The sequence below is a fragment of the Hirundo rustica genome, chromosome 8 (genome assembly GCF_015227805.2).
Source record: "Hirundo rustica isolate bHirRus1 chromosome 8, bHirRus1.pri.v3, whole genome shotgun sequence".
Classification (NCBI taxonomy): Eukaryota; Metazoa; Chordata; class Aves; order Passeriformes; family Hirundinidae; genus Hirundo; species Hirundo rustica.
The window spans coordinates 1159017-1180089 of record NC_053457.1 but is presented as its reverse complement, the minus strand read 5'-3'; the positions used below and the strand labels follow the sequence as shown (position 1 = coordinate 1180089).

Below are 21073 nucleotides of genomic sequence, written 5' to 3'. Positions count from 1 at the left end.
AATGATTGCATTCCATTTTCTAGTGACAGTTTTCATTAAGACTCCATTTTTTCAGAGAAAAGCTAATCTAATAAGAGTAGCCTTGAGTTAAGGGATTTATCACTGTCCTTTTTTAATATTTTCCATATTCTGAAACATGTATTATTCAAGCATAACGGAAAAGTTTGTGCTTCTTTAAATTGTGCCACATTTTTTCCAGTTGTTTAATGTGTATTACTTGGAGAATGTGCAGTAGGTATTTGAAAAATCACTTTTTTCAGATACTGAGGTAAGATTGAAATGACTGTAAAAAAGGGAAAGAAAGGGGAAGAGATAGTCAAAACTATAGTCACAAATTTAATTTGAAATTCATATGGACTTCCATAAGTTTCCCTTCTGCATGGCATTTTTAATTTTTTTTTTCTGTTTCAGTGTTAAAAGGAAGGTTTACATGAGGGGGGAATGGGGCTTTTCCATGTTATTGGCTTAAACACAGCATGGAAAATATTTGCTTTTATTATAAAGTTAGTATTTAGCATAACTTTTTTACTGTATGTCCCATCAAACACAGCAACTGTTCAGTAAATTCTGAGGTAAAATCTAATCTAAAAGGAACTGTGAGACAGGAACCATCTGAATACAGGCCCTGAATACAGGCTGAATACAAGCAAATCTTAATTTGTCTGCATTTTGCGCTGCAGCATAAAGGAGAGCGTCGATTCGATGGCGTAGTTTGGAAATGGTTGTTTTGGGGAGGCTCTGGTTGTGCAGGGCGTGTGTGGCTGTGCCTGCTGCTGGTTTTGGGGAGCTGGCTGCTCGGGAGAGGCTGTGCCCCTGCTTCTGCTCTGCTGTAAGTTCTCTGAGCCCCAGGAGCCAGTCCTGGCCGCTGCAGCCCTTGGGGCTGGGGCTCTCCAGGGGTCAGGGACAGAGTTAGGGACCCTCTGCTCTGGCCCTGCACACTGCGGCTCGGGGCAGGGGCAGCTGGAGATGAGCTTAGAGACCAAGCCAGCTGCTGTGGCAGCACGGCCTCTTACACAGCGGAGCATAGCTGGCCCTGCTGCTCCAACAAGAGTCCTGATGCTGCCAGGAGCATCGTTTTCCTGCCTGAAAACATTTGGTTTTCCTCTCCTCTAATAAAGCCCTCGTTCGTGTCATACATATTTTATAAAGCTACAGCTGCAAGGGCATGGCTGTGAATTTATGTTCTGAGTACGTGCACGTATAAGAAGAGTGTTAAGGGGTTTGCATTTCTGGGTTTTAAAGGAGGCAAGAACCAACCCCATGAAGTCTAGCACAAAAATAAAGCAATAACGAAATCTAGAAAGAACATCTTCAAGTAATTACGAAATGAGCTTTTAGGAGTGAAACGGGACATGCCCTTTTGGGGGAGAAAGTGAGTTTGAAAGGCGCAGCAGTATGAGTTATCACGCATCCCTGGATAAAACATCGCACCAAAATCCTGTTGATCTGGGCTGTTGCTGTTGGCAGTTAATCTCAGGCAAGGACATGCTTACCGAGAAAGGTGAAATGGCAAAGCAGAAGGGTTGTCCCTGCCTGCTCTGAGATCTGTCATAGCCTCAGACAGAGATCCAGAGATTTCTCCTCTGCGCACTGTCTCTGGTTATGAAATCCTGTTTGGCACTTGCAAAACATCTTGGTGGGGTAGTGTTTTTCTTAATTTCACAAATACATAAAAATTTACTTCATATTAGTATTACCAGAAGGGTTGGAAAACAAAATTTGTGCATTGTGTTAGTAAGAACAAGGTAAATCCTGACTTGAAGGGTTTCGAATTAGTTCATGGTATTTTAGAAGGTGAATATGGCTACCTGATTATCTCTTCTTTTTTTCCTTTCTTTCTTACTCCACCTGCTCCCATTAGCTGGGTACCTTTATACTGTGTTTTCAGGAAATTCAACAATTTTTTTTAATATTAGTAGAAATAGACTTGATTTGAAAAATTTGCATCCAGGTCTTAATATCTACTTCTCAGAGTTCTGGGAGACATAATTTGTATTGTAGTGCTTAGGATCTGCATATGAGTTTATAATTCAAATGCCACCAAAATAAACATCTTTTTGGGTTGTGCCTGTTTGTAAATACGACGAATCCAGAATCTGTTGGTCAGGGAGATCTCTCCCAGCAGTTGTGTGCAAAGTAATTTGCCTCATTACCTTTCCCTTCTTCTCACACCTCACCTTCTTTGAAAGTTGCTATTTCTCATTTTGTGGCACTGGTGAGTAAGTGCTGCTGAGTCAATGCTTGATTAGTTTCCAGCTGGGCCTGTGTGAGTAATTTACTGAGATGCTTAGCAATCCAATTAAACTTTCCCAGTGTTATGACTTCAGTGTGAGTGCAGTGTGGTGCTGTCGTCACGGTGCCATCCCCAAAGCCTGGGCTGGCAGTGACTGCTCTGAAGTCACCTCCTCCGGCTGGCACTGATGTCCTGCGGCCATAGGACAGTGCTCTCTCTGGATTCTCATTGCCCTCTGCAGCACTACCGCCAGTGGCTTCCACTGACACCAGCCTGAAACTATTTGGACAAGATATATTGCAGGAGGGCTTTTTCTAAAGAGCATATGAAAAGTTTTACTGCAGAGACAATGTTTTACAAAGAAAGTGACCAGTGAAATAATTATTTTTGGAAAATTTCTAGAGGGGTAGTAGATAGTTTGTGCATCTGCATATTGATGTATATTTAATTTTTGTTAGTAAAAAAGTCTGAAATTGATGTGACATGAAGCATTAAGCATTCCTTACTCTGTCAAAGGAATTTTTTGGAAATTGCAGTTAGGTGTCATTTATGCACCTTTGTTGATATTATGACTCAAATCATTTAATATGGTTGATTCAAATGTCAAATTTTACTCGAAGATTAATGTGGCTTGGGTTTTTAACCTCTCATACTGTGTAGTCATCACAGCTGTTGTGAAACAGATTAAAGAATTGAAAATAGGAATGTTGCTTATGTAAAATGACCTGTTGTGCATTTAGAGCTGTTTTGTGGGGACAGTGGCTCTGAGTTTCAGGATGGTTCCTTTGAGAGAAAATGACCTCTCATCTTGTTTTAGGGTCTCCTCTGCTTTACAGGAGCTTGTGATGTGGTACCAGATTAAATTGCTATTACTTTTATCTTTCCTTAGGCAGAAACAGATATGGCTCATTATTGACTTCCCTCAGCTTCGCTGTTCTGCGATCTGCTGGAGCTGCTGGGCAGTTTGCAGACTTTGCAGCCAGTACTGCTCTGTTGGAGGAGTTCTGCAGGCACCACTGGACACACCTGGGTCAGCCAGTGCAGCCACTGCCTGCTGTGAGGCAGCTGCTGAGGAGCTCCAGGAGTGTGCACTGCCTGGATCACACCTTGTCTGATCCTGGGCAGGGAGCACTCCCGAGCAGCTGAAACATTCCTGGAGGGCATCCTCCGATTCAGCTGGCTGCAGAAGGAATGTGGTTTGCTTTGAGACCCCTACACGAAGCCAGCCCAAAAGGGAAAAGCTCCTGAAGTGCTTGGCTGAGTGCTCTGGGACATACATACGTTCAGGTGGGTAAGGTGGGAATTCCCAACTGTTCACATTGTGGATTTTGTCAAACGTACTAAAATTATTTTTCCTCAACCAGTCCAGTAGTCCACAGGCAGAGTTAATGGACAGTACCTCTCAGCAGGTGTAGGGTCAGCACAGATGAGAGGTGGTAGGAACCGTGTTGTTGGTAGTGAATAAACTACATGATTTTTGTGGCTCCTGGATGGCCATTGGTGTTTGCAAAAGCAAGTACTTCAAGTGCCTTGAGCATTTACTATGATCTGTCTGAAAGCTAAAACACCTTCTGTAAACAAGGAAAGTCATCAGCTTTCAGGTTTCTGTTATAATCCTGAAGTTCTCTGGAGAAGTATCAAAGCATTACAGAGTTGGATATTTGTAATCCACGTTGCTTCAGGAATATTTAAGGGCTAAGGCTTGTTATTCATCATTTCAAATCCCTGAGAATAAAACTGGATTTGATAATAGTTTGACTTCTGGAACAACACAGTCAAGAAAGCCCCTGGGGCAAATTTCACCTTTAAGGAGTTTGGCAAATGAATGAAGTAGTGCCATAAAAAGCTGTTCTTACTCTTCTCATGGTGGAGGATTCACTGTAGAAACCATGGTGGTGACCTTAAGCATTCTGTGTGCAAAAGGGAATGTATAACACCTGTGTCAAAAGGTCCTGCCTCACTGGAGGGCTGTAAGACATTTTCTAGGCTCTGTAGTTAGCTCTGCTCCTTTTGGTGGTAATCTTCATTTGTATTTGAAGGGACCTCTTAGGGACTAGAGGAAGGTCTGTGTATCTACCAAAGCTTTGATTAAGTCTTGTGGCCAAGAACTCAGGTTCTGAAATCTTAGGAGAGACACCTTAAAACGAGCTCAGTAAGCGTTTCTTGTGTGTATCAAAGCTCACTTTGGCACAGCTCCTGCCAGAGCCTGGAGCTTTCCCGGAATGCAGAGCATGTAACCGGATCTGCTGTTTGGGTTGAACATCAGGTTAGTCAGGAGAACCTAGGGAGCAGGTTAGCCTAAAATCCTGTGTGGTTAATCCAGGTTCAAGATACTATCAGGCATAACCGAGGGGGAAAAAATGCTTTATCTGAGGACAAAGGAATTGTGGAATGTCACTTTGCTGAATCCAGTTTTTGATTCCCATACAAGGGGCTCTAGAACTACTTCCTACCAAGCCAGGGACCTACCCTGATAATTTCTTGGGGTTCCTTCAGCCTAGCAGTGTGGTGGAATGAGCTGGCATTCCCGAGATGTCCCCTCATGTGCTGCCCGAGTGCCCTGTATCCCTGCACGCCAAACGGGCAGCGGCTGGGGACAGAGGAGTCTCCCTTCCTGCCATAACCCCCCGGCCTCCCTGCAGTCCTGGCAGGGCTGTGCTGATACACAGCCTGGGGCTGGGGGATAAACAGAACAGAAATCTGCAGGCTCCTCTTTTTTGCTGCTTTAGCTCATTCTTGAAACTTGTGTTTCTTCTCTTCCCCGTTCTTTGCTAATTTTGTTGTAAGACCTCATTTTCCTGCTTTAGAAATTCTTCAGTTTCTGATTACATTGTAATAGGGTCAGTATAAAGACATTTCACTGGTTTTCCAGTTTAAACTAACCTGCCTTTTTCTCTGGGGGTTATTTACTGAGCTACACTGAATTTTCTCCTTTGTCCTTATTTTTTAAATAATAAAAAACCAAGCTGTTACTTTCCTTTCGTCCATCCTAGTGATTTTCATAAAGGTTGTTCTCTCCATCAGAGATTCATTTTGAATCCCTTTCTCAAATACAACTGAACAGCCTGATGTATTAGCCAGGAAAAATTACTTGTACCTCTCATAATAATGTTAACACCTCTCTTTCTTTACTAACAATTACTCAATTGATGTGTTTAGAACCAGGTTCACCTTTTTCCAAGCCATGTTGCATTACTCCTTCATATTAAGGTTGGAACTGATGAATACATTCATATTTTTTCCCTGCCGTTATCTCTGGTGAATAAGCTGATTGTTTACAGGGAGGGAAAAAAAAAGTCTCTAAATGCATGACTATTATTTCCCATCAATTTTAATAGTTTCCTTTCTACTACTCTGTTCTGTGACATCTCCCTCTTTCAGCATAATAGATCAGTGTTGATAATACTGCATAATTTGGTGTATCGTCAAATTTCATTAGTATGAATTTACTTTATTTTGTTAAATTACTTCATTCATTAATGATCTTACAGTTTCTCACCAGGCCTTTACTTTTTTTTAACACTGAATTTTTGCTTCTTTTAAAGCTTTATTTTTAAAGTTTATCCACCATAGAATTCTCATTGCTAATTGCCATATCTATATCAAAACTAGCAGGTTTTTTAATCTCTTGGTTTATCAAAGTGATACGTCTTTGAGGGGCAGAAGTTTCAGAGCTGGAGCGTAGAATCAATGAGCAGCAGTCCTTCACAGGGATGAGCATCAGAACATAGGATGTTAATTGTGGCACATGACAAGGAAACAGTGTTGCCAGAGCAAGCTGATAACATGGTCCGTTGGATAGACTCAGGTAAGATTTTAGAAGAAATTATAGATGCATCTGCTGTGAGTTCCCTTGAAAAGGGAATCAGCTGACACACAGGGAGGGTACTTTTCATACAAAGCTGATTTCCGTTTTCTTTGCTTCAGGGGCCAACATTGCACTCCATTGCACTGATGGAGTTTGGTGATGAACTCTGCTTTGGCAATTGTACTTTGCTAAATCCTTCACTCTTAACTGATACCTCCTGTAGGAAATCAAACTGAAAATACATTATTTGTCCTAAAGTGGCAGAATTCAGGAATCACAGCTGCTGCTTTTCTTGAAAAATGCAACGAATTTGTTGCTGCTGACTGACTTACACTGCTCTCTTGTCTTTGATGCTGTATCGGTGAACCAAGTCTAAGTGCTGTAACTGTATTCAGTGTGAAAATGATGGTTCTTTTAGACTCTAGGGATTTAAGTAATTAGAAGTAGTTGGATTACAACTCTTAACATAACATCAAGAAGTGGTGCATCTTTTTTGTTCCTGAAGCTGCCTTAGTACGGAAGCTCGTGCAGTCCCCTGTCAGATCACACTGAGTGGCCATGAGCTGAACCTGCTGCTTTTTGTCTTCTGCTCTTCCTATTCTTACACAGGTGGTGAGAAACTTCCATAATGGAAGTCTGAGCTTATTCCATAGCATTTGTTACAAAAATGAGTGGATAAAGCTATGAATCTGATTACATTTATTAAATAGAGCCAGTGCAGTTTAGATGTGAACAGGATAGTAAGATTCGGAAAGAAAATTACAAATACTGTAATTTATCTTTTTAGAAGTTCACTTTAAATGAACTTCAGTGGGAACACAGACAAGCTGTATAACATTTTGGCATATCTAACCTATCCTTCCTCTATAACTATTGAGACATTAGTGAGAAATGTATCCTAAGGCTGAGCTTTTAACACATTGCCATGTGCTAAATGAATCCTGGCTGGCCATTCCCTTGATCCCCTGCTTTCTGTGTCCTCCACAAAAAGCCTGACTTCCAGCAGCTGGAGGAGAAGGCAGTAGGCTAAGAAGGCATGGATGAGTAAAGTTAATTTTCAAATACTCCTGATGAGTTTCTTGGCTGTCAACTATTTCCATTAGGCAGAAACCTGGTGAGTTCCTATTTGTGCCTCCAAAAAATGCTGAAAAGTGTCTGCTGATGGATTATTAAATCTGTAGAGCCAATTTTTCTGCCAATGTAAAAATTCCACTGATGGCGTTTAGAGCATCCAAAGATTTGGCCCATTATTAGAGAGTTCATTAGGATTAATTCCTTGTATTGATACTGTAATTTATTTGGGAGACTAAGACACCCAATTACAGTATTTTATTTTAAGAAAATGCTGATAGATACCTATTCAATCACAGAATTGTTTTAAATCACTGAAAACTAGTGATTGGTGTATGAGAGAAGCATTGAGTGAGAAGACAGAGGAGTGACTGGTAAAATCCAGTCAGGAACCTGAAGGAAGTGGTACTCCCCAGTGCTTTCAGTGTCCTTCGTGTTCTCAGGCCACAAAGACAACAGAGCAGTGGGAATGTAAATAATAGACTACTGCCCTAATCCAGCTTCCTAAACACCTGAAACAGAGCAGTGCTAAAAGCTCTGGCATGCTGGATAAAATGGATGACTTTGCTCTTAATGGATGCTAATTCTGCTTCCAGTGCAGCAAATAAAGTGTTTTACCTGGTATTTTCCTTAGGCAGCAAAGACTTTCTGTCTTTTGAACTTCCAGCATTTCTGCCTCACGTTTTTTGTATTCAGATTCAGTGGGGTTACACTGCACTTGTTTTGCAGTGGTCAAGAAAAGAGTAATTCTAAATGCAAGTAGCTGTTTTGGGAAGGAAAAAAGCCATTACAGAAACTGTATTTTATTTTATCATCGCTTAATCTTAGAGTTTGCTGCAAAGACTTGTTTGGCTCTAGTCAACGATGATTTACTGGAGAGCTGGGTTAGGGAATTATCTGGTAAAAGTAGACAGCAGCACCTTCTTATCTGTCTCTTGCTATATTCATGAATCTAACACCTTTTAAACCTGTGATTGTCAGTACGGCACTGATTGCTTTAACTTCAGGCAGACTGGGCGGAGACCAGTGGACTCTTCCCTATAGTGAGTCTCCAAGTGTAAAGGTTACTTCAGCTGTTGTAACATCCTCAATTTCAGGTGCTCTTTGAGAGAGAAAAAGCAGTGTTGTCAGGTGGTACTTTGTGGACTAAATGAACAGAGAGGTTTAATGAGAGTTAATGCTCCTGCCATGCACATCCTCCTGTAGGCCGTGCTATTTACTGCCCTTGAAACAAGGGCTAACAACTGCTAACAAAAGTCTGGCAGCTCTACTGGGGCTGAAATAGTTTCCTGTAATTTTCTTCCATTTTAACTTTCCCAGGTCGGCAGCAGTCTTAAGAAACATCATGAATAGTGAGAGTTTATTCCTGAATGGTGAAACATTTCATATCCACTGGAGAAGTACTCTTGAAAAGCACATGGCATGACATCAGAGGTTGGGACTCCTGAGTGTTCCCAGAGCTTTATGGGGATGTGTGAACGAGACCTGCCTGGCTTTGTTCATTAGTATCAATGCTTGGGTTTCATAAAGAACATGGTTTATGTTCTGCTCTGCAGAAAGCTGTGCTTCTACTGGAGACAGGCTTCCAGTACTCAGTCTTTTAAGCTCTCACTTCAAAGGTGGCATTATTGCCAATAAGGTGGTTTGGTGTTTAATGATTGATATGACATAGTATGCTATACCTGCATAATCCTGAAATTTAGCCATAAAATCTCAACTAACCAAAGAAAGCAGCAGTACAGATGACTATTTTTAGTTGCTAACCTTAAGAGTGAACAATTTGCTTGAATTGCCACATTTCCTTTTTAACACCATTGCCTGGGTTTACAAAGGGTCAGTAAGCCTGGGCATTTCTGAGTTTTGTCCAGTGCAGAGGGTATGAGATGCAGGAAGCCTGGCTCCTGTCCCCTGCCTGTGCCGATGGTTTGGTCATCTCTGGGACTCCCCTTTCTGGAACTCAGGGGGCTCGTCTCTCGATTGCAGATGTTAACACTGACCTTTGGACAGTGCTGTTTGATTTACTGATGAACTGGGGGTTGTTGTCAGTCATTAGTGATTCATGCCCAACCTCATCTTTATAAAACTGCTCTGGAGCTTAGTACTGGCAGGGGATTTGGGGTCGATGTATTCTCGTGCACTGAGACCCCAAAGCTGATGTGTCCAGTACAAGGGGAAGGGCCAGGAAGGTAATGAGAACATTGCTGTGAAAGAAAGAGGCACAGCAGAAGTGCAGGGTGTGCCGAGGTGCCTGTCCTGCTCCAAGAAAATAAAGAGCCAGCTGGAATGAGAACAGTTGGAAAACTATGACAGGTGCAGGTTTATCCAAGGTGTGATGTGGGAGTGTGATGCTTGGAACCAGGCTGTCAGTGGCCAAGGTTAATGCCTGGAGTGTTTGAGTTCTGCTGTTTGTTTTGCAGCACAGAGAACACCCTGGCAGGGCAGGTTATGTGGATCTCCAGCATGAGCTGTGGTAGTCTTATATGACAAACACAAAGTCTCTCATACGGCCAAACTGCATGGGAAGGAGTGCCTGACAACTTACACCTCCCTCTAAAGTGTTTGGAGGGCTTGCACTGGATACACTGGTGAATATAAAAGGTGAATTGTCAGGGGCTTACCCCAACATTGAGGTGGTTTCAGGGTCCTTGCTCCCCTGCACAGCTCTGAGCCGAGCCGAAGGAAGAGACGGAGTTCTCAGATTTAGATTTTCAACGCTGCATACTTCATTTATTGTTTCTTATCTTACAATTTTCTCGGAGTCCGACAAGATGTTCGCAGCTGCATGGATTCCTCATGTCTCCCCCCGAGCTGGGCTGTCCTTATCTTTTATACTAATTACTACGTATTTCTTGTTTACTATTTCTTACCAATGTCTATCACTATTACTAAAAAGGTCATCTTTACTTTGACCCAATCCTCACTAACTACTTTGTGCCACGTCAATGCAGCAATGGAGTGAGGGAAGGAGAAGGAGAAGAAGAAGGAGACAACGCCCCAGATTCTCCATCTTGTCCCCATTCACTTCAATGCTAGGAACCTAAAATTAATATTTTTTCACCCTGTGATAAGCTAAACTACTATTTCTCACATTCTTGTGGCCTGTAAACCTTCTCTCAGTGTAGGAAGTTTTTCCCATGGACTGAAATCAAAGCCAGTGTCTCTCTGAGCTCTGGGCTGGGGTCCCAGACCCCCCTGCCCAGGTCCCTGACCCTCCAGGGCAACCAAAGGAATGCCTTGGACTCCAACAGTGAATGGGTACTTTACCATTCCTTCAGCAACCTTTTTTTTTTTTTTTTTCCTGGTAGAAATAAAACTTAGGCTTGCCTCTGACAGGTTGAGAATTAAGCAGTTCCTCACTTTTTTCGCCGTCTTTTTAGGCTGTATTGCGGGTGGGCTTAAAAGATATTTGATTTTTCTCGCCTGTGGAAGAGACAGCGCAGCTGAAGAAAAAGCTTGCTAGGAATAAATTGGCACCTCTTTCTATGCAGTGTTAAATACGATGAATAGAAAGGTTTTCTTAACCTTGTGCTCTTGAGAAGTGTTTTGAGCCTTTAACTTCTACTGGCATGATTCCATGTGTCTCTGCTTTCTTACATTATTTTTCTCACGTCACCCCTAAAATTGTCAAATCAAAATCAACATTAAATTGAAGGATTGCACCTACTGAAGACTGAACTTCACATGTCTTCTGTGCACAGTGAAAATACTTGTGGAAATTGCTTTCTCTAGTCTTAAACCATTTTTTATTTTTAGAGATCATGTGAAAGAACTTAATCCAAATGAGATTTTCAGCTTCAGTTTTTCCAGAGTATTCTTCCCAACATCAATCATGATGTGTAAAGCGGCCTAGCACACTTGTTAATGAGCCACGCGTGACAGTATTCATTTTTCTTTAGAAACAGGAAATGCAAAACGATGTTAAGAATCAAGTTATAAAATTCATAGTAGGGATTGAGTTACGTATGATTTCCATTAGTCCAGTGCTGGGAGAACACCAGCTCAGTAGACATCTCGTTATTCTAAATGCAGCAGAGAAAAGAATTTTCAGGGATGCCTTTTGCTTTGATTCTTTTACAAAGCTCTGGCAATTTTTCAGAAATGGTCAAAAGTCATGAACAGGACTGTCTAAAATCAGACTATAAGGCTTGGAAAATGGAGATGAGGATTTTTAAAGTAATTAAAAGTATTTAAAAGTTATTATTTTTCACCTCAATTTTGGAGTCTTTAGTGTCTGATCATTTCAAATTTATCGTCTTTTCCCTCACAACCAAGAGAGAAAGATTTGGATTATTTTTTATGTAGTAACATGTAATTCACTTTTCTCACCACTGTGTGCTGGGAAAATATGCACACAACAAAATGTCAGGAGATGGGAAGCTCAGGTCTGTTTTTACAAAAGTAACGGATATTGGTGAAAAATTCATAATACTTCTGTTTAGGACAAGGGCAGTTTGCATACTCCTTAGCTGTGAAAAGGAAATTTATTTTGTTGGCTTTGGGCATCACTGTTAGGATGTAAACACACTGGAGAAATAAGAGCACTAGATGATAATACATATGAGGAAGGATTGAAAGAGTTGGACTTGATAAGTCTAGAAGCAATAACATGAAAAGTGAAGAAAACAGTTGTTCAGTTCATAAAATACTGTTGAACTTGCTCAGTGGCTTCAGAAGATGATGTATCCTAGCAGTTTAAATTTAACCCTTAAGTCAAAGTGCCAGACTTAAGGTCTAAAACCAAAATCTAAGACACTTTGCAGCCTTATGGGGAGAGGCAAGAAAAAACATTCTGGATTTTGTTGTTTCCTTTTTAGTATTCTGCTCTTGAGATGCATATGCACATTTCGAGGCTGTGAATGACAAATCTTTTTAACTAAAGGTTCTTGGTGTTGATTGTCTCATGGTGGAGTGTAATGGGTTTGGGCACACAGGGTGGGTGTCAAGATAGCTCAGGGATGCTGATGTAGTTTTGTAAACTTCAGTGAACCTGCTGTCACTGCTCCACAGAATGTCACTCAATATTACTTCACTCCCACAAGATCAAACCCAGAGGGCTTAAGCATTATACTGTGCCTGTGACAGGATGAACAGAGGGAAGCTGCTTCCTGCAAAGACTAACTGATCAAAAGATGAAGATATGAAAGAAATTTCACTGGAGTTTCATCTACAGATATCCCAGGTGTTGCTTTAGTTATTTCTTAGAGTTTAAATCACTGATCTTCACCCCCTGTTTAGCAGCAGAGCTCCCCTAACATCAAGGAAACAATCTTAATTCAAACTTGCCGAGAATATTTAAACTTGCTGTGTATTGTCGGAAAGAGTCAGAAATCATTCTTACACTAAAGTTGCTTTTGATTAAAGTATTTTTTGTCTGGGTAGTTCCCTACCTGATGTGTTATGGTACCTTGTGTTTCTTGACTGTGTTTTTTTTCCCCCACCAGGCCTGCAGAGGTAATGATGTCCACGGGGAAAAGGGAGTGGAGAGCTGCAGCAGCATAGTGTAACAGCTCTGAATTTCAGTCTGGATCCAGCTTTGTTGGTGCTGCAGGTGCTGTAATACATCAGCACAGCTTCTCTCTGATGTGATCTGAAATACATGTTTTGGGATGGGGATCCTGAAATCCAGCCAGCAGCTGGGAAGTTTGCCCCAGGCGCTTTATGTACTGGCTACAGGTCATCTTCAGGAACAATTTCTCTCTCCCAAACATCTCCAGAATCAGTTCCTGACAATATATACTTGAGCCAGTACAGTCCCACTGAGGGAAGAACTGTAATACTTTTAAGTGACTCATGCAAAGTAATTTAGAGGGTGGCTGCCTACAATTTCCAGGTGCCATCAATCTCCTTGGTAAGATAATTTCCTGCCTTCATATATATGGAGGAGGAAGGGATTACACCATGAATTTCTGATGATGGGGATGATACTTAGCCTTTAGATAGTGTTTTTAGCCTTCAAGCAGTTTACAAGTTAGCCTTAATGTTCATCATATCCTTCAAAGCCGTTAAATGTTAATATTCCCTTTTTATAGAGGGGGCAGTTGATGGAAGTTAGCTAACTTTCTCAGGACTTTGGAAAGGGTCATGGGAGTACATTTCAAGTTTGTGCCTGGGTTATTTATCCCTTCTTTCCCTCCAAGGCTCCTGTGTTTGTGCCACTGATTCCTGTTAAAGGCCCTTACCAGCACTGATAGGATGCAGTGTCTGGCACTGACTTACAGTAAGCAAATGACTGCTCTGGGACATTATTGAGAATTTCGTAAGCTCGGAATTTGATAACTTATGAAAAATGTTCCTACATGGTGCTTAATGTAAACATGAGCTCTTGAAGTGGTTCTGAGAGGTGTCAGGTGGTTCTCTGAGAGACACAAAGTCTTCAAAAAGCTTTCAGCCACCAGCATCCAGAAATGTGACCATGTGGGTGGAATCCTACTGGATTCCATGCTGCTGTTTTTTTCCATTAACTTCAGTGAACTTAAATGAAAGTCTTGGAGGTAGCACTTGCACTTTTTTTTTTATTTAAAAGTACATATTTGTTTTATTTCTGTCTGTGCCTGACATAGCTTTTGACTTCCACATAACCTGAAACAAAAATACAGCTGAAGGCTGCAGATGCAGGAGGTTTCTTTTGAAGCAGTGGGGAGTCTGTCAGGGATACAGAAGTGGAAAACATTGATATTTGTTTAGAAAACCCTGATGTCTATCAGAAATATGTTTTATTCATAGAAGACAATTCATAAAAGGTCAGAAAAATAGGAGAAAGCTTATTTACTCCCTTCAGTTAAATGGAACATTGGCACTGTGGAACAGAAGTGCCATCTAATGACACAATCCTTTTTTAATGTGTTGATTAAAAACATTTTTCTTTAAAAAAATGTGTTCATTAATATCCTTTTTCAATGCAACACCCTATGCTGCACCGCCCCCCCCCCCCCCCCCCCCCCCCCCCCCCCAGTTATAAGAATGTTTTTTAAATTGGGACATATTGAATCATATTTTATTTTTTTCCCCCTTTTGGCCTACTTCTGGTCAGCTTCTGAAATTTCCAGTGATCTAAAAAAGGGTGAAATTATTTTTGCAGCTCAATTTTTTGATCAATTTAGTTTCATTTAATTCCTAAGTGCTTTAATGGCAAGAATTGTAAAAATTCAAAGTTTTTAAGTTTTGTGTTCATTTGGCTATCCTGTAGAGCTTACAGTTTTAATGAGACAAATTATGCCACCTTCTGTCTTTCCAAAATAAAAATCAGCTTAAAGATAGAGGTCAAACTGGGCCAGAACAGGTCAGCTGGTTAAAAGTGACAGGAAAGGAGACAAATGGGCACAGAAGGATCACTACTGAAGTGTGTGTGGAAAAAAGCATTATCCAGTGTCAGGTTTATGGGAATGTTCATACAGGCACTCTCTCATATTCTGTATTCTGTAAGAATTTTTTAAGAGCTTTTCCTCCCACTAAATTAGGCCACAATAGGCTAGTTGGCTAAAAACCAATGAGAAAGGAGACAAATGGACATTTGCATGTAGCCATGCTTGGAAAAGCATGATTTCTAAAGGAAATTAGGCTTAAGGGTTGGACTACAAGTAGCAGTAGCCTTCAGAGCCCAAACACTGCTCTGCCCCTCTAAACGATCTCCCCCCCTCCTTTTTTGGAAGCATTACAGGAGATGTGATAAGTAAATACAAGCTTAATATAGCTGTTTACTAAAGCTCTTGGGGAAAGTCTAGCAAAATACACTTTCATAAATAAACCAGAGCTAATTAAGAACCACTTGAAAAACTAGCACAGGGGAAGGATGGGAGAAAATTACCATGTGTGGTTAGCAGAAGCATAATTCTGGCTGGGACAAGACAGAAACCTGACTAGAAGCTGGATTTATCCATTCTTTCTCATGTTGGGTAGTATCTTATTAAACAAATCATGCCATTAAATTTGATTGAACTACTTGACAGTAATAATGGCAGCAGGATAAGACCTTCTTTAAGTAAAAATCTGCGGCTAAAAATATGATAAAGTTAGAAAGAGGGCTACTGTGAAATTTCAAGGAAGATCAATCTTAATGAATGTGTTTATTTTTCAAGCCCAAAACGATGAATGGTATGCGAAATAGAAGGGGGTCGTGGTTCCCTGCAGCGCACCGGGAAGTGTTGAACGTTTTCTGAGCTGGGATTGCCGTGGCCCAGTTAGTGAAGGAAAGCACACCTCTCAGCAGGGATAGTGAGTGGCTGTGCACTCTGTGCCGGGGGTGTCTGCACAAGGCTGGCAGCTCTTGGTGCTGGTCCCATCTGCAGTGGGATTGCCTCTGGGAAGGCAGTGGGGTTGGAATCAGTTCCGGGAGTGGCACAGCCCCTGGGGGAGGGCTGTGTGTGAGCACTGGTGGGCACGCTGAGGCTCGGGTAAATACATCTGTACGAGAACAAGGTGGTTTCAATATGCTTTTAAATTTCATTTGGGAAGAGGAGAGCGCCTTTGGAGGCTGTAGAGAAGCTTTGTTCGAGGCTTTCAGTACCCTTGAAGGTACAAGAGTATGTCAGCCCTAAGGGAAAGGTTCTGTGTCCTTGGTGCAGATCTGCTCACCGCTGGCTTAAAACAGCCTCAGTGCTGCAAGACACTATCCACATTATCATACCTGTTATATCTGTCTCTCTTACCTGTTGGGAGAGACCCTGAGAACATCTGGAAACAAACGTGAAGAGAAGAGCTGCAGATACTTTGTCTCTTGCAGAAAACCTTAGTACCTGCTGTGCTGTGTAAACACCTATTTGTTATTCCCCTTCGGCACACTGGCACACAGTATTCCGTCCACTTGCACTAACAAAATACCATATGGTAGGGTGGCTTCACCTCCCCATGGGGATGCGTTGCTCTTCCCCAGCTTGCATCCTAGCAGGCTTCTGAGCTGAGGGAGATCACAGAGCTTGCAGCACATTTCTTAGGAGGTTGGTGCAGCACCGAGACATTCCAAAGTTCCAACTGCTGGTCAGGTCTAGGGTGTTGATCCAAGAGGTGCTCTGGTTTGCATTTAGGTTTGCTGCTGCTGCTTTATCTGCAGTGTTTTGTTCAGGCATAGCCTGGCTGCTCTGTGGATTTGTGCTCTGGGTGGGAAGTCTGCACAGGCACAGTACCCTGTAGGATGTGAGCTTTCCAGTGGCAGCTTCTCCTGGAGCCTGGGCAGTCTCGGCAGCAGCTGAGCTGGGATTAGCCAGGCCTACCCTTTTCTCCTGGTTTAGGTACAGGGGAGAGACCTGCAGGACTGCTAAAGATCAGTTCTCTACTACCGTTTATTTTCTCTATTACATGAAACAGAGGTTGGTTGTAGCAAGACCTATGGCTGTTAGCTTGTAAAATGAAAAGTTAAGTAAGGACCAAGAAGCAGAACTATTGAGTCATTGTAAATCAGACCTTTACAGCAGTTTTAGTGCCTCACTGTATGGGCAAGTGGAGAACTGGAATTTTGTCTTGATATGGGAAAACCCCCAAATTACATGCCCTATTCACTTAATTGTCCAGGCAAAGAACAGCTATTAGGCATTGTAGGATCTGCATACATGCACTACAACAAAGACTGCTCTTCTCAGAGCATTTCTTACACCTTTGGGCTGTGGAAGAGCAACATGGAATGCTGCTAGAATGACCTAAGAACTGTCAAAGTCCCAGGGATGAGATGGGCTGTCCCGTCCATGTGCTGCAGGGCCATGTTTGATTCTGACAAATATTGTCTATTCACATTCCTTTCATCAGACCTGTGTAAGCCTCCTGTTCTGGAAACCCATCTGTATTTTCTTTCACAGTTTTGATATTTCTAATCATACTTTATATTCATGTTCTGCAACTTCTGAATTCCGAAGTGCTGTCAAGTTCCATGATTTCACCAGGACTGCCTAGGTGGCATCTCCAACCAGCTGGTAGCAGAAACAGTATGTGGCACAAGGGAGGAAAACTAAACTCATATAATCTGTTGCCTTTACACAGTCTGCATGCTGAATTAATTTCACTGGCTGGCAGCAGGTGGGAGGAAGGTGAGAACATCAGAAACGGTTTGTTAAATGGCAATCCTTAACTCCATTTTCACTGTAAGGATCAGGTTTTGCATCTGCATTTGCATTGTGTCTGGAGCCTGTGCTGTACATTGGGGACATGAGAAGCGAGTCTGCTTCCATTTGCTTTTGGGATTTGAGGGGCTGACATGCTAAAAAGGCAAGGTTATTTTAAGTTTTAGTCCCTTCATGCAAAGGTTGTTTTGTACCTCAGAACTCCCATATGAGTTAACCAGTTTGGTTTGTTGGTTTTTTTTTTTTTTCCCCCCCTTGTACACATGAGCTATCAAATCGGACTCCACAGCTAAGTGCCATACACATCACTTGTCCTAAATGCTATCTTTTTGTAGCCTCCAGAAGCTAAGCACCTTCCAACTATATGTGTTTATATGTGATAAAAGGTCCCAGTCATCTCTGAAAACTCTTCATGCCTAAAATACTTGGAACTGTGTTCACTCGCTGCTGCCCAATTCCAGGCCATACCAGCAGCGTCCTCACTGAGCTGCCTTGAAATACACCACTGCCATTTCTATAGAGAATGATGTGCCTTGAAAAGCTGAATTTATTCCCAGTTTCAGGGACATGTAGGGAATTAGGAATCCGTGTTGTCCCTTCACCATGTTTCTTTACCCTGCAATTAGCACATAGACTTGATTTATCCTGAAAGGTGTTTGAGCCTGGCCTGTCGTAATTAGCCTTAAGTAGATTTTAAATGAGCTCCATGACATCATATCTGGCTACTTCTGTTTTTCCTGTATTTCTGAGGCACCTTTATTACTCATTGTGCCGTATCTATGATTTGTAGGTTCTATATTTAGTTGTTTAGAATCTCTCTTTACTGGAATAAGTGTAGATTTCACTGTTTGATCCAGGGGAGAGAAACTTCTAGGACATGTTGTCATTCCTTGGTCCCGGAACCTCATTGTTCACCTCATCTGCTCATCTGTTGGCAATCCCCCACCTCCCTCTGCATGTATCATTTGTACAGCAAACGGTGTCACGTGCAGATCTGCGTGAGGGGTTTTTAACCCTGCTTACACTGACAAATTTGTAACCTGTTTCTTTGCTTTAGCCTAAGGCCACTTCAGATTTTTGGTAGCCTAATGTAAGAAGTAATGAAGTTGCACGGAATGTCGGATAAATCCTGGGGTTTATTTGTGGCTTGTAAGAAGCTTATGTATTCTCTGCCAACATCTGGCAGCTGGGAAGCTTGGGTGGAAGTGAATGAAAGTTGCTCTGAGCTGCAGATTGCGTTTGCTCCAGTGCCCAGCAGTGTCCTTGTACACAGGGCTCTTTCTACACACCAGCATGTTTTCCCTGGGGAGGGGAGGCACTACAAGCTATTCTGGGAGAGAAGGCTGAAGACAAAACTGCAGATGGAGTTTGAAGAAGTACTTTTCGTCACCCAGCCTGATCTTGATGGAAAATGACTGGATTTTTTTCCCTTGTTCTCCCCCCATTTGTTATTGATAATGTTGATTATTATTCCTTTTGCTACAGACTTTTGTCAAGTGAGGGATTGTTGTTTCTGTCAGTCTTTTCTAAATGCAACTGATTCAATACATCAGATGTAATTAAAAAAAAAATTCTTATAATTTTCTTTTCTCTAGATTATTTTACCTTTTTCTTTCTTTTCTGTAAAATGCAGTACCTGCAACAGAGTGCAGTGTATCATCTCACAACAGTTGACTGATATAATTCTGCTAGGCCTCCTGTGCTTTATATAAAATGTCCTGGAGCCAATATTAATTGTTTATCCAATTTGAGGGTAGCTGTGGTCTCTGTTCTTCCCCTTCCCAATTCTATATTTTATATAATCATTCCCATCAGCAGTATTTTCACGTTTTCTTGAATTTTTTTTCCCCCTAAATGTAAGTGTGGCAAGCTAATTAGAATGGTAGGGCAGAATTTTAAAGATGCTCCCATTCATCCGCAGCTCTACCAAAATGTAATTAAGTAACAAAGACTACAATGTCTCACGCATAAAAATTTTAATGGCTCATATCCATAATAGTCACGCACTGTGGATTAGGTAGTTTTGATATCTCTAACCCCAATTCTGACCTGCTCTTAGATATTCTTTAGGTTCTTCAGGGTCAATTATTAGTGGGGATCATAGAATTTCAGAGGTGTTTGTGATGGGAGTCAGCTTCTCAGGCGGCTGTTTCCTCTGGGTAATCAGAATCTCTCTCTCCTTTGCCTGCTGCCTTCCCTGGTGCGTTAGGAAACATGGGGAGGGGACTAATGGCCTCTGACAGTGAAACAGAGCTCAGGCACCCTCCAATTCCCATGGCAAAACACTGGCAAGGCCTTTATTAACTTGCATGGAATTTATTTCAGAGTGAGACCAGTTTTCTCAGTTAAACAGCAGGAAGATTATTTCTTTAGGCTTGCAGCTTGAACTATATCCTGTATTAGATTTTATCCAGCATTCGCACTGAAGGCAATTATATTTATTGTAGTATGTTACAAGCTCAGGGATTTTTTCTGGTTGACAATTTTTTCCTGGTTGATGGCTAATCAGCATATTCTCAATAAATACCTCTTAACATTATGCTGGCTTGCACTGTTTAAACTCAGTAATATTTTAAAATTAAGAAGTCATATTTCGTTTTGTATGAGCCAAAGGCCTGCTTGCATGATAAATCCAAAGCGCTTTTCAGACATGTTTCTGAGGTTCATTTTCCTGTGGGGGTCTAAGAATGGTGTGACCTTTGGGCAGCAGAGTGAGCGTGCGCTTGCCTTCCTTTGGAATGGGTGCTGCTGCTCTGCTCTCGTCTCCGCAGGGCGAGATTGCGCTGGGTGCTCATTATTGCTGATTGGGAGAAGACGGCACGTGGAGTTTTCGAGCGTGGGGGCTGTAACCGTGCCCGTGTGCTGTGTTTGGCTCTTCAGCCCTGGCACAGCACAGTCAACTACAGGCTCCCCAGGAGGGCATTTGTGCAGCTGAGAGCTCGCTGGGGAAGGTGCCATTCACCAGCAGGCCAGGGTTTCTCAGGCAGCCTTCTCAGAAACTCGAGGTTTCTGTGGAGCTGAAGATTTGTAAGAATCGTACCTAAGCTGCTTTTTGGCAGAGGTTAATGGAATTAACTGTTCTGCTTTATTTTTGTAAATTAGACCTCAATACATCCTCATTTGCAGAGCTGTTTCCCTACTTTCCTCTTCATTTCCCACTGAGGAAAACAATGGCTTTGTCCTCAGGGGGAAGGAACAAATTAATTTTTCACTCATTCCAATTGTCTCTTTCAACATAGTGACATTTAAAAAGTTCTGTTTTCTATAAACATACTTCTAGGGTATTCCATGCTGCATGTTGAGCTGGGTAATGAAATGTTGCAGCAAATATATGTTAACTGTGGTTACATTACATAAAGAAACCAGAAAGAAATTGTCTTCTAATTTTTCATTAAGTGCAGAAGACACTGGGATAAATTGAGTTTCACATTGAAAAGGCAGAGTTCTAATTTTAATTCATGGCTAAGTAATCATGTTAAATGATGATCAGTCATCTCAGTGCAAGCTACTTCTGAACAGAACTTGTTTGTTGTAAATCACTTCTGTCTGTACTGTCAGGCAGATATTTAAGACCTCACAAGGTGCACACACCACTAGAAAATTCTACAGTAGCGTAGAAAACTTTTCCACTTACTTCTTCCAACCATGTTTCAAGGATTCAGTGGTACCAGCCATCATTTCAGACCTATGGAGGTCAATAATTTACAGCATTAGTTTTCTCTGAGTCACTAACTTCACCTTTATTTTAATAGGAAATGAAAAGGGGAAGAATATTTCTTGATGGTTAAGAAATACGGGAAAGTACTACTTTTTCTTCTCTTAAGAGTAATCTGATTCCACTTTTCAGTAAAGCAGTTATATTAGGGGCTGTATGTTGTCAATCTCAAAAACTATCGTGTTAAGTGATATTCTGTA

The 21073-nt window shown here is 41.6% G+C and overlaps 2 protein-coding genes across 9 annotated transcripts in view; one reads left to right on the top strand and one right to left on the bottom strand.

Moving 5' to 3' along the window:
- CTNNA3 (catenin alpha 3) overlaps positions 1–21073 on the top strand; it is a 444137-nt gene that overhangs the window by 154029 nt on the left and 269035 nt on the right. The window lies entirely within an intron of this gene.
- The window catches only part of LRRTM3 (leucine rich repeat transmembrane neuronal 3), a 79751-nt gene that overhangs the window by 26405 nt on the left and 32273 nt on the right, over positions 1–21073 (bottom strand). The window contains exon 3 of one of the 3 annotated variants that reach the window (XM_040071783.2): positions 20778–20843. The exons of the other annotated variants lie outside the window; for them this stretch is intronic. Within the exon in view, the coding sequence (XP_039927717.1) occupies positions 20838–20843 (6 nt within the window). The 3' untranslated portion in view covers positions 20778–20837. Of the gene's footprint in view, positions 1–20777; positions 20844–21073 lie in introns of those variants that run through there. 3 annotated transcript variants of the gene reach the window in all.